A 15,484-nucleotide genomic window follows, 5' to 3' on the forward strand; every position below is an offset into this window, starting at 1 on the left:
ATAAGAAATAATTTATAAAAATATTTAAATTAGAATTCCACTATTTAGACACATTTAGACAGCTTGTTATTATTAAAGCATTTATCTGGATAAAGTACCAATATTTTTAACTGGATTGTTTAAAAATATTAGACAGCTTCTTTCAATTAAGTGTTATATTTTCTTGTTTTCCTCTCTTGGCTTTTGAAGACTTCTAATTTTCTCACTTTTGAACTTCGTTTATTTGAGGAAGGTGAAATAGTGGCCTTCAAAAGACAAAGGTTTAGCTAAACAAAGAAAAATACCATATGTTGTTACATACCTCAAAAAAAAATGTAGCCTTTTCTCCAGCAATTTTCTAATTTCAAGTACATTTGATCAAGGTACTAAATGTTTTCAAATTCATACAAAAGGACTTTTTTAAATAAACTCCTGTTTGACACAGGAAAAATAAACTTTCTCTTGTATGCAAAAATGATGTTCAGGCAAAATTAAGGTTAATAATGTAAACATAGAGAAGTCAGGAATTGAAAAATTGAATCAATCCTCAGCTGAGCTGGGCTTATGTTTTGTGCAACTAGAGAGATGGGAAGGAAGGTGGCTCTGAAAATCCTTTCCAACCCACTGATTCTGGGCTGGTCAGGGGCTGAAACCCAAGGCCTGTTCTGAGTTACATCAGCTGCCAAAGTCCCATTAGGACTTCACCACACCCTCTAAGGGTAAGACAGAGCACTGGTTATGCTGCATTTTCCTCCCTGTGAGATGAGTGGAGTGGAGCTGGCTATGCTCTATGCCCTCTGCACCAGGGAAATCTTTGTCTGCCCCTTTAGGGAAGCTGGACTCGGTGCTGAGGGTATGGACCAAGGTTCTACAGTAACATTGACTGAGCCAGTTGTGGGGTTGGAGGAAGTATAAAATCCTGCCCCCTCTTCCTTGGTGTGGGAGTTCCCCAGACTCAGCAGAAGCAGTGCTGTCCAGCTGCTCAGAGACAGCAGAATGTGCACTAAGGAGCCCAACTCTGTGGGAACCCCTGTGTACCAATGTGCAGTGTAGTCTGTGTTGGGGCTAGGCAAGGTGGATTGTGGATTCTGTAGTCGTTGCCTCACACAGAGCCGAAGACACAGCTGGAGTTATTCCAGTCTCAGAGCTGCAGTATCAACCATGGACACAATATTACTAGGGGAGGGGAAGGATTCACTTTGTCCTTGCCCTTGGGAAGCTTCCCTGTGTCAAACACAGCTTCATGGTTTTGGTGCTGGCTAGAAAGTGTTTGCTAACTGTGCTCAGCATGGTTATCATCTGCAGCACAGCATGAAACTTCATGTTGAAGTGCCTGACTTTAATGTGTTTCAATTCTAAGTCTAACCAGCATTGTATTAACATAAATCTTACATTTTATTTCCTTGGGGGGAGGGTTGTTTGTTTAAAAAAACCTACAAAGGAAAAAAACAGAGAGAGAGCGCAAAAACCAAAGCCAAGTAACACTGCACAATTCAATTCTGTGCCAGAAAATGCATTTTTGTACATAATCTTTTTCATATGACTCTAAATCTCATGGCATGGGCTGTGGATTTAACAGCAGTTTTCTGTTTTACCCAAACTTTAGGTTGGCAGAAGTGTTTTTTGCACAAGACATCTTTAGAATGTTTCTCAGTTTAAAAAAAAATGGAAAATTAGAGTGGGCACCATTCTCTAATCTGTATTCACAGCGGTAACCGTAATATTGTCATCTACAGTGTAACAGGAGGATCCCACTTTACCCCACTGGCTTCAGAGAGGCCGGCATGGGGAGTTTAAGGCTGCCCATGGTAAATATTAAATATCAGCCAATATGTAACATTAGAATTTTCTGCTTTTAAACATTACCTATTTTTCTCAGACTAAGTACAATAATTAGGTCTTGTCTGCACGTATAATACATTGACTGAGTGGCCATGATCATGTCTCCCTCTAGTGGCTGACCACAACAATTAATAGTTTATTGTTGACAAAAAAAATTACTCCTTTTGCTCAAGTGATGGACACCTGGGTTTTATGTACTGAACTTCACAGGCTGAACTTCCTCTGATGCCTTTGGTGACTAAATATGCATGAGGCAATGGTTTCTTACAAAGGGATTTGTTTCACATTCTTTGAGGTTTGCCTGGAGTTAAGGTTCTCAGACTACAGGCAAATAGAAGGTTCTTGCCAAGCAAACCTCAAAGTATGTTTACAACCCCTTTTCCTCTGTTACCATGGGTTGTTCTCTGGGATTTATCAACCCATGGAATGAAGTAAAGATACGAGCTGAATGTAGCATTGGGCCAGGGAGCCTTTCTAATCCTGCCATTGGTGAAAGTGGGACCAGACAGACTATTTATTCCACTGAAGATATTTGCTGTGCTTCTCAGAGTGAGGAAGACTATTTTGCCAGTCCCCTAACACTCCAGGTAACAGGAGCTAGATTGACAGCAGTCCCCCGAAAATGAAGGTGAGGCCAGTTGGCTGCCTCCTGAATCTTTTGAAAAGATGCTGTACCATACCAGGCCACCAGATTAGCTCCTTATCCAAAGCCATCTAAAAGAAAGAGTGGGGTGTTCTTGTAGCTTGTTGGAAAAGAATAAGGTTCCCAGCCCTTGTCTGAAGCCAGGTCAGCCAAGTCTTGCCTGAAGTTCAGTGAATCTTTTAGTGGGGGTTTTGGTGTGGAAGGTTCACATGGCTCTAACATTAATTATTCCTTTCTGACAGGGCATATAAACGCTGTCCCTGGCTGGAAGGGGTTAATTGGCAATCTGAGGCTTAACTAGCCATACCCTATCACATCTTATTTGGCCGTTAAGCTTAAAAGAAGAGTTTAAAAGGGGGAAGCCCAACAATTAGAGGCTGATGGGGAAAGTGGTACAGACAGACTGTCCTGTGGAAGGCAAGGAGCCTGCCTGGAGACAAGAACCCTGATGAGCTGCAGCCTATCTGAACTGTTAGCAAGGGGAGGAGCGTACTAACCCCTAGACAGTGGTGGTGTTTGAGACACAGGAACCTGCAGAAAGGTGTGGTGAAAATGGTAGAAACTGAGGAACAGGTGGTTTACTGAGCCTGGCTGGGCTGAAGGACTGGTTGCTTTTCATTAGGGCTGTCGATTAATCGCAGTTAACTCATGCGATTAACTCAAAAAAATTAATTGAGATTAATCGCAGTTTTAATCACACTGTTAAATAGAATGCCAATTGAAATGTATTAAATAGTTTTGGATGTTTTTCTATATTTTCAAATATATTGATTTCTATTGCAACACAGAATGCAAGTGTACAGTGCTCACTTTATATTATTATTTTTATTACAAATATTTGCACTGTAAAAATGATAAACAAAAGAAATAGTATTTTTCAATTCACCTCATGAAAGTACTATAATGCAATCTCTGTATCGTGAAAGTGCAACTTACAAATGTAGATTTTTTTGTTACATAACTGTACTTAAAAACAAAACAATTGTAAAACTTTAGAGCCTCCAAGTCCACAAAGTCCTACTTCTTGTTCAGCTAATCGTTAGGAGAAATAAGTTTGTTTACATTTTATGAGAGATAATGCTGCCTGCTTCTTATTTACAGTATCACCTGAAAGTGAGAACAGGCATTCCCATGGCACTTTCATAGCAGACATTGCAAGGTAGTTACATGCCAGGTATGCTCAACATTCATATGTCTCTTCATGTTTCGGCCACCATTCCAGAGGACATGCTTCCATGCTGACGATGCTCATTAAAAAAATAATGCATTAATTACATTTATGACTGAACTCCTTTGGGTAGAATTGTATGTTTCCTGCTGTTTTATCCACATTCTGCCATATATTTCATGTTATAGCAGTCTCAGATGATGACCCAGCATGTTATTCATTTTAAGAACACTTTCACAGCAGATTTGACAAAATGCAAAGAAGGTACCAATGTGAGATTTCTAAAAAGATAGCTACGACACTCAACCCAAGGTTTAAGAATCTGAAGTGCCTTCCAAAATCTGAGAGGGATGAAGCGCGAAGCATGTTTTCAGAAGTTTTAAAAGCGCAATGCTCTGATGAGGAAACCACAGAACCCAAACCACCAAAAAGGAAAATCAACCTTCTGCTGGTGGTATCTGACACAGATGATGAAAATGAACATGCGTCGGTCCGCTCTGCTTTGGATTGTTATCTAGCAGAACCCGTCATCAGCGTGGACGCATGTCCTCTGGAATGGTGGTTGAAGCATGAAGGGACATATGAATCTTTAACATATCTGGCATGTAAATATATTGTGCCGCTGGCTATAACAGTGCTATACAAACACCCGTTCTCACTTTCAGATGACATTGTAAACAGGAAGCAGGCAGCATTATCCCCTGCAAATGTAAACAAACTTGTTTGAGTAACTGGCTGTACAAGAAATAGGACTGAGTGGCTCTAAAGCCACTAGGCTCTAAAGTTTTATATTATTTTATTTTTGAATGCAGTTATTTTTTGTACATAATTCTCCATTTGTAAATTCAACTTTCATGATAAAGAGATTGCACTACAGTACTTGTATGAGGTGAATTGATTAGTGGTTTAATCACAGGATCAGTCATGCTTAATGTTTTTAATTGTGCCATTAATCACGATTAATTTTTTTAATCTCTTGACAGCCCTACTTTTCATATTTTTTAGGATTTTGGTAACAGGCTCAGAGGCCCTGGAAGGTGTTAGCTAAAATGGTCTGGCCAGAGTAGACACTGGGGAAAATGAGGCAGTGTTTCTGCATTACTATATCTGGCCACAAGGGGTGCACTGAGGTGGCAACTTTGCTACATTTTCATTAAAGCTGCCTACCATTTTTGAGTATTTGAGAGCAAAACAAAGGTTGCACAAATAGGGGTTTTACTGGTTACTTAGCTCAAGTGAAAAATGGCTGGATCAGTTTTGATCAGACATACCAGACATATTTACCATTGGGCTGAGGTCAGTCCAAACATTATTTTAAAACAAATGATAATACAATAAGTTAGAATGGATATAATGCACTAGAGTGGAAACAGCTTCTTGTTCTTAACAGTAGCACTAATTACCCAGGCCATTAAGTCTGTAATGTTCATTAAATAATGATGCACAGTAAACTGTGTTTAGTGAACAGTCTAGTTAATTGCATCATCTCACCATCAACTCAGGTCAGAGTTTTCATTATATTATTTTATACTGAAACCCATAACATGTTTAAAATTTCAAATGTCCTGTTTGATAGCTACAACAGACCAGCTGGCAGCCTCGTTTGAAATGGAAATGTCTCAAGCTGGCTTCAGTGCTCATTATTCCCAGGTAAATTGACTGTTTAGATGTAGAAATTATTTTCAGAAGGGAAGCAGCTGTTTATTGGTTAATGCATGGATCTGGAATTAGGATTCCTGAATTCTGTGCACAATTTTGTTACTGGTTTGCTGTATCACATTTTGGAGCTCTCAATAACTCAGTCATTTGTAAAATGAATAGAAAAATATTTATAAGAATAAGTTTTGTGAATCTAAATTAATTAATGCTCACATAGCACTGTGGCATCAGCAAATGATTTTCTATAAATGCAAATTGTTGTTATTGTATTTTTAAAGTAAGAGGTTTTTATGCCATCTCTTGGAAAGATTTCATATTATTAAATGACAGTTTTAACTATAAAATACTGAAATGTATAAGTTCTGTATTACTAGAGGTATAGCATTTTTTAATACATTGACTATTTCAAATACATAAATTCTAAGTGGTAAATATTAATGGAACAACAGTGCAGGGTACTGAATCACAGAATATCAGGGTTGGAAGGGACCTCAGGAGGTCATCTAGTCCAATTGCCTGCTCAGAGCAGGACCTATCCCCAATTTCTGCCCCAGAACCCTAAATGGCCCCCTCAAGGATTGAACTCACAACCCTGGGTTTAGCAGGCCAATGCTCAAACCACTGAGCTATCTCTCCCCCCACAAGCTGAAAACTGTAGTAACCAGAAATCATTAACTCTTTATTTATTTTAGAAAATAATAATGTGCCCATTGTGATGATCTAGACAATGTACAAAATTAATATGTTAATTAAATACTAGGCCCAAAGGATGGAAAGACCTCCACCCTAAGAAAAAAAATAGAGGCAAAGGAAAACAACACAAAGAGAGAGGGAATGAACTGGGCAGTTCATCGGAGATGAACTGGCCCATGTGAAAAGGCCTCCCCCACAGGTTTGAATGCGGTTAGAGTTTAGCATTGATGAAAACCTGAGCAACAGACTTTGTTTCATTTGACCTTGCACAAATACTGTTTCAGAAATACAATCTCTCCACTTTTACATGGAGGGATATAAAATATAACATGGTAATTATGATTCAGAGAGATTATTAGCCCTTACACACAGATATTATCCAGACTACCAGCCAGAGGAAGGCTTAAGATCCATTTGGTATTGTATATGGTTGCAGTAGCCAAAGGGTCAAACTGCCAAGATCAGAACCTCATTGAAGGAATGGATTTGTTGATATTTCAGCAGACTGGAAATGGGAGACCTTTACTTTTTCTGGAAGACCAGACTGACTCCTACAGGCACAAAAGATCAGCAGACCCATCCCCAGGGGTTTAAAATCCATCTGGAGATCAGTAGAAGCACTGTACTAAGAGGCTACCCAAGAATGGCATTAAATGAGTGCATTTCCTAGTTGGCCTTGCCCTGGCTACTTTTGCTGTCTTGCTTATGCTATCTGGCTCTGCATCCCCCAGTGGAATAAGACATGTTCCAATTTGCCTTTACTCCTTTGGCCCAAAGTTGTTAATAAAAATGGGATGAAAAGTGACTTCACTTTATGATTGTGAGGAACATACTAATGTATGAAACGCAAGGCTAAATATTGCAAGTATATGTAAAACAAAAATCAAAGAATATCAAAGAAAATCCAGAGATGATAATTATGGTTCTTGTAAAGAACAATGGTTTTGGTTTTTTTTTTTTCTGAATGTAAGGACTGGATCATGCTTGGAGCAGTTGGAGCATATGACTGGAATGGGACAGTAGTCATGCAAAAAAACAGTATGGTTTTAATGCCAAGAAACGATACATTTCGTGACAAGTCTTCAGAAAGAAATGAACCTCTTGCAGCTTATCTAGGTAAGAGAAATGATCCTGCGGAAATCTTTGCGGAAACCCCTATGAATTTTGTGTGTTCTCTCTAAAACTCTTCCAAAAAGATATTCCTGACAAAATACAGTCCTGGCTTCCAGGTGGTGAGGAAGATTTGGACTCCAGAGGTATGTCTAAACTATAATATTTCATCATATTAGAACCTGAGTATGACCAATCGAGTTAGATGACACAATATGACCATAACTCTACAGTCAATGTAGATCACGAAACACCCAAACCTTTTGGGTCATTCTAGACTGCAGCTGAAAGCAAGCTTCCCAGCCTGAGCAGATTGACTCGTGCTAGTTTGGCTAAAGCTAACATGCTAGCAGAGTGGCTAACCACTTGAATTCAGACCCAGGAGAGTTGAATCCAAGGTAGCACAAGTCCTTCTACCTGGGCTATGAGGCTCGCTCTCAGCTGCAGTGTAGGTGTAACACTGACAGACCCTGGTTGTCGGGATTGAACTAGGGACCTCTGGAGCTTAGTGCATGAGCCTCTACTGCATGAGCTAAAGGCTAACTGGCTGTTAGCTAAGGCTGTAGAGCAAACTCATTTAACTCTAAGTGGTCTTGGTGGGACAGAACACCACACCCAGAAGGTCTGTGGGTTACAGAGACACACCCTTATACACATCTGCTAGCATGGCCTCATGGAAACAAAGTTACACTTGTATGTGTTTTTGCAGTATTGGACCTTAAGGTTTTGAATCACAGCAATTATTGCTGATGCAGTCTGTAGATGTTACATCTTGACTTATTTTACTTCTCCTAGGATACACTGTAAATTCAGCATTGACACCCGGAGATGTGCTATACATTGCTGGTCAACCTCGCTATAATCACACAGGCCAAGTCATCATTTACAAAATAGTAGGAGGAGATGTAAAAATACTACAGCGGTTAAATGGAGAACAAGTAAGCATGTGTTTTACAGTTAAAATGTAGGTGGAATATAGTAAACAAATCTGTTTACAATGTAATTTGAATGAAAATTATGGATCAGAAAAACGTCTTAGGGAAATTCATAGAATCATACAATATCAGGGTTGGAAGGGACCTCAGGAGGTCATCTAGTCCAACCCCCTGCTCAAAGCAGGACCAATCCCCAACTAAATCATCCCAGCCAGGGCTTTGTCAAGCCTGACCTTAGAAACTCTAAGGAAGGAGATTCCACCAGCTGCCAAAAACTTAACAACGGGTTCCCTCCTCAGCCCACGAAGGGGTTGTTGCCCAACTCTGCCCCCCAGAACCCCTGCCCCATCCACCCCCCTCCCCTGTCCCCTGACTGCCCCCAGAACCGGGCAGGAGGGTCTCGTGGGCCACCGTAGTGGGGGTGAGGTGGGGAATCCCAGAGGTGCTTACTTGGGGAAGCTCCCAGGAATCATCCGTCAGGTCCCTCTGGCTCCTAGGGGCTGGGGAGCGTAGCTGGGGGGGAGCAGGGGGAGCAGCTGCTCCCCCACTGATCACATCAAAAGTGGCTCCTTAGGCGCCGATTCCCTGGGTGCTCCAGGGCTAGAGCACCCACGGGGAAAATTTGGTGGGTGCAGAGCACCCACCGGCAGCTCCCCGCCCCACGCCCGGCCCCAGCTCACCTCACCTCCGCTCCACCTCCTCCCCTGAACGCACCGCCCTGCTCTGCTTCTCCGCCCGCCCCCAGCTTCCCACGAATCAGCTGTTCAGCGGGAAGCCGGGGAGGGCTGAGAAGCAGGCGGCGCCTTCCTGCTTAGGCCCAGGGAGGCGGAGATGAGCCAGGGCGGGGAGTGGTTCCTCTGCGTGCCCCCCCCCGGGTTACCTGCTGCGGCATGGGCGGCCCTCCTCATGCCCCCCTGCTTCAGCTCACCTCCACCGCCCTGGGCCTGAGCAGGAAGCCGCAGCCTGCTTCTCAGCCTGCCCCAGCTTCCCGTGCGAACAGCTGATTCACAGGAAGCCTGGGGGGGCGGAGAAGCAGAGCAGGGTGGCACGTTCAGGGGAGGAGGCGGAGCGGAGGTGAGCTGGGGCCAGGGGTGGGGCGGGGAGCTGCCGGTGGCTGCTCTGCATCCACCAAATTTTCCCCTTGGGTGCTCCAGGACTGGAGCACCCATGGAGTCAGCACTTAAGGTGCCACTTTTGGCTGGTTAAATTTAGAAGCCCTTTTAGAACCGGTTGTCCCTCGCGGAACAACCGGTTCTAAAAGGGCTTCTAAATTTAACAACCAGTTCTAGCAAACCGGTGCAAACCGGCTCCAGCTCACCACTGCCTCCCTCCATCTCCCCCCACACCAGCTCCCAGGCACAGCCTCCTTACCCAACAAATCCTAGACTCTCCCCCCAACTCCCAGTCATAGTTTTTTCTCTTCTGCCTCACGAGGCTCCTTGTTCTAATCTGCTCCTTTCCTTTCCCCTGAGTCTGGCTTTTGTGCCGTCTGGATTTGTGTCAGACAGCTTCCTCTTCCATACTGTGTGACCAGCAGAGATGGTCACTGAGAGCACCAGAGAGACAGACTCCTTGCTGTCACTTCCAGAGCACCCCAGTCCACATCAGCAGAAGCAGTAATTATAGGGAAAGTCGGGCTTTGCTCCCCATAACCCTGGGCTTCAGTATGCTCATTTTCCTTGTGGGGATGGTGTATGCATAATCTGGTCACATGTAGGAGTTATGGAGGGTACAGCACTAAACTCTAACTCTCTACTAAAACTAAAAACGGATATTTTTCAAAGGCTTATAACTTGTCCAAATTTGGGCAGATTTTCACAGGAAGAGCAAAAGACAGATCCCTGACAGAAAGGCCACTCCCTGCCAAATGTCAATTCCCTGCCCCCAAAGCAAGGGGGGGAGGAGTGCTAAAGCAGTTCAAGGAAAAGGTCCCCACATTTTTTCTAAAGGGAAAAAAACATTTTTTTCTAGTCTGATTCTCAGAAATTGGTGAACTATTTGGCTGAAATTTTCCAGAAAATGCAGCTTAAGGCAGAAACCTCACTTGTAAAATTTCAGCCCAAATGGTTAATGTCTCACAAAGATATATGCAACTGAAAGCAGGGTCTTATAATGGGAAATGTTGAGCCTCCGTAATATTAGGCAGTACTATCAGTCTCGCCTATAATAAATATATCATATGTTTTTATTGCAGATTGGGTCATACTTTGGGAGTGTTATTACTACAATTGACATCAATAAAGACTCATTTACAGACATTCTGCTAGTTGGAGCTCCTATGTACATGGGAACTGAAAAAGAGGAACAAGGAAAAGTGTATGTGTATTCTTTGAACAAGGTAACAGCGATACAGTTATTGGCTGGGGAAAAGGGATATGCTCATTAGTTTCTGTGGATCCCTTATTTGAACAAATAATTTGATTAAAACCTTGACTTGGAGATACTCAAATGACAGAAGGTGAGGGAGGTGGCCTACAAAAAGAGCAGAATGGAAAATATTTTTTTAATGACAAATCTAGTTAAATTACCAGCACATAATAGAGAGTAGTTCCAGGAAATCTAACATAATATTTTATATGGCTAAGAAATGTATCCTTAGTAGACCTGGGTGAAAACTGAGTTCAGCCCCCATTCATACTACAACTTTCAACTGTGTTGTCAACGAATTAGGGGAAAACCTTGCCGTACCTGGGTTTTCTGAGTTAGTTACAACTGCAGTGTGGATGGAACTTGTTGGGTCTTCCTGCTTAAAGAGGAAGGATGGTTAGAGTGCTAGCCTGGGTCGGGGGAGAATGGGTTCAGTTCCTTGCTCTGCCACATACTTCCTGCTTGACTCTGGGCTTGTCCACATGGGAACACTCAGGGAAATTAATCTAAATTAATGGCTGAAGTGGATTATTAGTTAAACTACATTAAGCCTCTTTGTGGACACTCTGAATCAGAAGTTAAATGGCCTTTAGCTTAAGCTAAATCAAATTAAGGCAGTTTTAATTATGAAACAAAGTGTCCACACAGGGATTTAATCTAGTTTAACTAATCCACTTTAAATTAATATCTTTAGTTAATTTAAATTAATTTTCCCAAGTGTCCCCATGTAGACAAGCCCCAAGTGCATGCATAAAATAGGTGTAATAGTGCTCCCATACTTTACAGGGGTGCTGTTAGGATGAACACATTAAAGATTGTGAGTTGTGGAGATATTACAGGGATGGGGCCCAGATAGATAGATTCTGATTCACTTCGTTCTCTAACTTGGCAATGATATTCCTGAATGTTCTTCAAATGATTGTCCATGTGGATTCCATTCTTGAGGCGCATGTGCCCCATTCACGTAAGAACGGATTCTTTTGACCAGCAGTGTCTGTGTGGGCTATGCCTGTGCCCTAGATGTCTTCATACCCCACCATCCCCACTCCCAGTCATAAAGGGTACTGTGTGCCCGACCATCCCTTAGTTTTTTCTTACTGCCCATGGTGGTGAGATAGAACGCTTGCAGTGTCTGACTGCATCTCTGTGACTGTTGCAGTTAGCGTTAGTGATTTATTAGTTGAGGTAGTTAGTTAACTTTTATTTTGCCCAGTGGCTCAAAAATATAACATTTTTATTAATTTTTCTTACACAGTTAATAGGCTCAGAGCCCCAGCCGTCCAGTACTGGGACTCAATTTCTGATACTAGAAGCTGCATCTTAGGAGTTTAAGACATGCTCCTCGTGATGCTTCTGTGCCTCTCAACAATAGGCACTCTAAATCGCTGATTTGTTTAGGTGAAGGGCATATCCCTGACCATTGCTCCAGCTGCCTCTCTTTTTCCAAGTGCACTGAGAAGGGATGCCAGCCAAAGGTTATATTGTCTGGAGCAGGGGTAGGAAAGAGCCTCACTCCAGAGATAAGGAGACCCTCGCAACTGGGTCACAATTGTCAACACGTGTTCATGCTGGTCTTGAACTTTGCAGTGGAATGGCCTAAGATGGGTTCCTCTGGACTCTGATGCCAGCAGTACCAGCTAAATCTAAATCCAGTGACCACCTTTCCTCCAGTACTGACTCTTTGATACCCATAGGACCCAGTGCATTGATATCATCCCTTTTGACACCTGTGGCCTATTTGAGACCAAGTGAGCCTGGTACCAGAGTCCCCCTTGCTGACTCATACAACATCAGCTATGCTAACAAGGCCTTCAGTCACTGAAATTACAGGACCACATACAGCTATGCAGTACCATCTGCTTCTCCTACCCAGATAAAGGGATGCAGGAGCACCCTAACACAGCAGAATGGGAGCCCCACCCCTGGAGGAGGGGTATGTCTTCTCTATCATAGAGACTCATTTCCTGTTCATCCCCCTCCATGGGAAGCACACTGAGAGTCTGGGAGGGATTACACAGTGAAATTAATGGCCAGACCCCTGACATCTCACTGGAAGCTGTGTGACTTCTCTTGCATGATCAGCTAGACATTCTGCACCGTTCCATACCTGGTAGAGTCACCATATGCGTTAACGAGGGACCGTTGCAAGGATGAGGAGCAGACTCCAGCATCAATATCTGTCACTTGTAAGAGGGTGGATAGATGGTACCAAGTTCATCACAAGGGCTTTGAGGAAGCCCCTCACAAGGGCTTCTATTCACTTCTGGTGCCAAGCTCACTTGTCATAGTAGCTATTCAGGAAAGATCCAAGCATCAAGGGCGTTATAAACAACACCAAGGGAAAAGGATCATTAAAGAGTGGATCTGTTGAGCAAAAAAGTCTACTCCTCTGACAGTTTCCAGATAGGCATTGCCAACTGCCAGGTGCTTCTGGCAAAATGTGACTATCTGCACTCGAACAAATTGTCTCAATTAATAGAAAGACCTCTTGCAGGAGCACACGGAAGAATTAAAATTCATCATGCTAGAGGCACAGCTGATAGCTGGGAACTTCCCTGCAGGCTGCTTTGGATGTGTCTGAGACATCTGCATACACCATGACCACATTGGGGGCAATAAGAAGATCCTCCTGGTGCTAGTCACTGGGGATACCAAGGGAGGTCCAAATCATTTGAGGATTTTCCATTTGAGGACTGCAATCTCTTCAACTTAAAGACCAACAAGTCCTTCCAGTCATTAAAGGACTCCAGAGCCATTTTGTGTTCTCTAGTCTAGTACATTCCAAAGAGAAAGCAAGCCAGACTTCAAGCCTCCTTCAGCCAGCATTCCTGTGCCTCATACTATTATAACCCAGAGGGGGCACTGGAGCTACCAAGGAAGAAGTAGAGGTTCCAACGCAGATGACCCTCTGCCTCTGACAAATACGACACATTTGATGTCTTTCTCTTGACAGCAGCTTTCACACCACAGTCAGAACCTTTGGAGATTTCTACTCTTCTCCTCCCCCACTTTGCCTCTTTTGGTAACTGCCTTCTTTTTTTTCAGTAGCCTGGATTGGGGTCATCATGGACCAGTGGATCCAAGAGATTGTCAGTAATGGATATTTGCATACAATTTCAGTCCCTTCCTACCCTCCACCCCCTTTTCCCATCCCCTTCAGGGACCCCTCACAAAATACCATTGAAGCAAGTAGACTCTCTGCTACATCTCAGAGCAACAAAATAGGTACCCTTAGAGTTCAAAGGTAGATGGGTTTATTTCTACAATAGTATAATTCCAAAGAAGAAAGAAGGTTCAGTGTCTTAACTGCATATTTCCTATGAGTCAGATGTATCTCACATTTCTAGCAGGAATATCTCCGTATATATACAAAGTCCTGCCCTTTGGCCTTTCCACAGCTCAAAGGGTACCATCAAGTACTTGGCAGCTCATTTGAGGAGATGTATCCCATTTACAGGTTGATCTGAGGAAGATCATCCCCAGCAGGTAACAAACTCAATTCAAGTAACATTACACTGGGCTCAAAGACAGTGAAAAATCCACACTTACTCTTAATCAAAGCATAGAGTTCATAGGAGTCATGTTAGATTCTAGATCACCAAGAGCTTGCCTCCCAAAAGAAAGATTCCAAACTATAGCCGACCTCATCAGCCAACTTCAAGCTCATCCAAAAACCTCAATAACAGCATGCCTCATACTTCTGGGACACATGTCCTTATGGTCCTATGTGACAGCTTGACAGACTTTGCCTATACTTCATGCAAGGGTGATTGAAATCAGTGTATCTACACAGCAGACACTACATGGATGTGTTAGTCACAGTTCCACCCTCAAGAAGTCCCCTCTCATTAGATTGGCAAAAAGACATCTCAGGTGTGCAAGGGAGTAACCTTTTCTGCACATCAGCGTACCAAGACTCTGGTGACAGATGTCTCATCTCAGGGATAGGAAAATCATCCAAATCACCCAACATAGTCACACAACACAACAGTTAGATCCTACATCCAGATCCAGTATTGTTATACGTGACAGCCTGGAAACTGGCTAGCCAACATCCACTGAAAGAAAGTGTTCAGCAGAAGTTCAGAACATTCTGCTCCAAAGCAGGAAAGCCTCAACTAGACTGACTTCCATAAAGCTAAGTGGAAGAAGTCTTCTATTTGGGCGTCTCATCACCAGCTCCCCAACAATACCCATGTTATCAATATTGGACTATTTCCTGGCCCTGAAATGATTGACTTTCTATTTGTTTCAGAGGGATCCATCTAACAACAATATCTATGCATCACCCTCCTATCCAGGGCCACGCTGTGTTTTCTTACCCTGCAGTGACCAGGTTCCTTACAGGCCTCTTTAATGTTTTTTCTACAGTTCAGAAGCTCCATCCCACTTGGGACCTCAGCATAGTATTAATAAGGTTGATGGATTCCCCACTTTGAGCCATTAGCAATCTGTTCTCTGTACCACCTATCTAAGAAGACTGGCTTTTTAGTAGTCATTACATCAGCTTGAATGATAGGGGTGACTCAGGTCCATAAGTCAGTTCTTCTATAGTGTTTCATAAGGACAGCTTTATTCTCAGAGCTACCTTCCTGCTCAGAGTTGTTTCAGAATTCCATACGAACCAATTTATTAATCTCCGAGTTTTCTTCCATAAGGTTAACTCAACCCTAGGGGAAGTTATACTTGATGTAATAAGGGCATTGTCAAGACAAAATCATTCAGGAACACACGTTGGCTCTTTGTGACCTTTGCTTATAGGGTTGAGGATCTCACAATATCATCTCAGAAAGTATCAGTATGGGTCTCTAAGTGTATAAGAGTGTGCTACAGTTATCCAGGTTAGATCCACCCAGCCACATTACAGCTTATTCCACTAGAGGTCATGCAGGCTCTGTTATCTGACTGAAGAATGTCCCTATTTGTGACATGTATAAGGCCAGCAACATGGAGTTCAGTCCACACATTAACAGGAGACTATTCTTTGATACAGGCATCCAGATAAGATGCCTACTTTGGTAGGGCTGTCCTGCAGGATTCCTAGTATCCACCTCTACACAAACAGAAAATTGCTTGATGGCCATCACA

The 15,484-nt window shown here is 42.8% G+C and overlaps 1 protein-coding gene across 1 annotated transcript in view; it reads left to right on the forward strand.

Moving 5' to 3' along the window:
• The window catches only part of ITGA1 (integrin subunit alpha 1), a 115,200-nt gene that overhangs the window by 61,972 nt on the left and 37,744 nt on the right, over positions 1–15,484 (forward strand). The window contains exons 10-13 of the mRNA XM_027817392.3: positions 5,209–5,282; positions 6,956–7,100; positions 7,890–8,032; positions 10,224–10,367. Of these exons, the coding sequence (XP_027673193.2) occupies positions 5,209–5,282; positions 6,956–7,100; positions 7,890–8,032; positions 10,224–10,367 (506 nt within the window). The remainder of the gene's footprint in view (positions 1–5,208; positions 5,283–6,955; positions 7,101–7,889; positions 8,033–10,223; positions 10,368–15,484) is intronic.

Source organism: Chelonia mydas, chromosome 5, assembly GCF_015237465.2.
Source record: "Chelonia mydas isolate rCheMyd1 chromosome 5, rCheMyd1.pri.v2, whole genome shotgun sequence".
Lineage (NCBI taxonomy): Eukaryota > Metazoa > Chordata > Testudines > Cheloniidae > Chelonia > Chelonia mydas.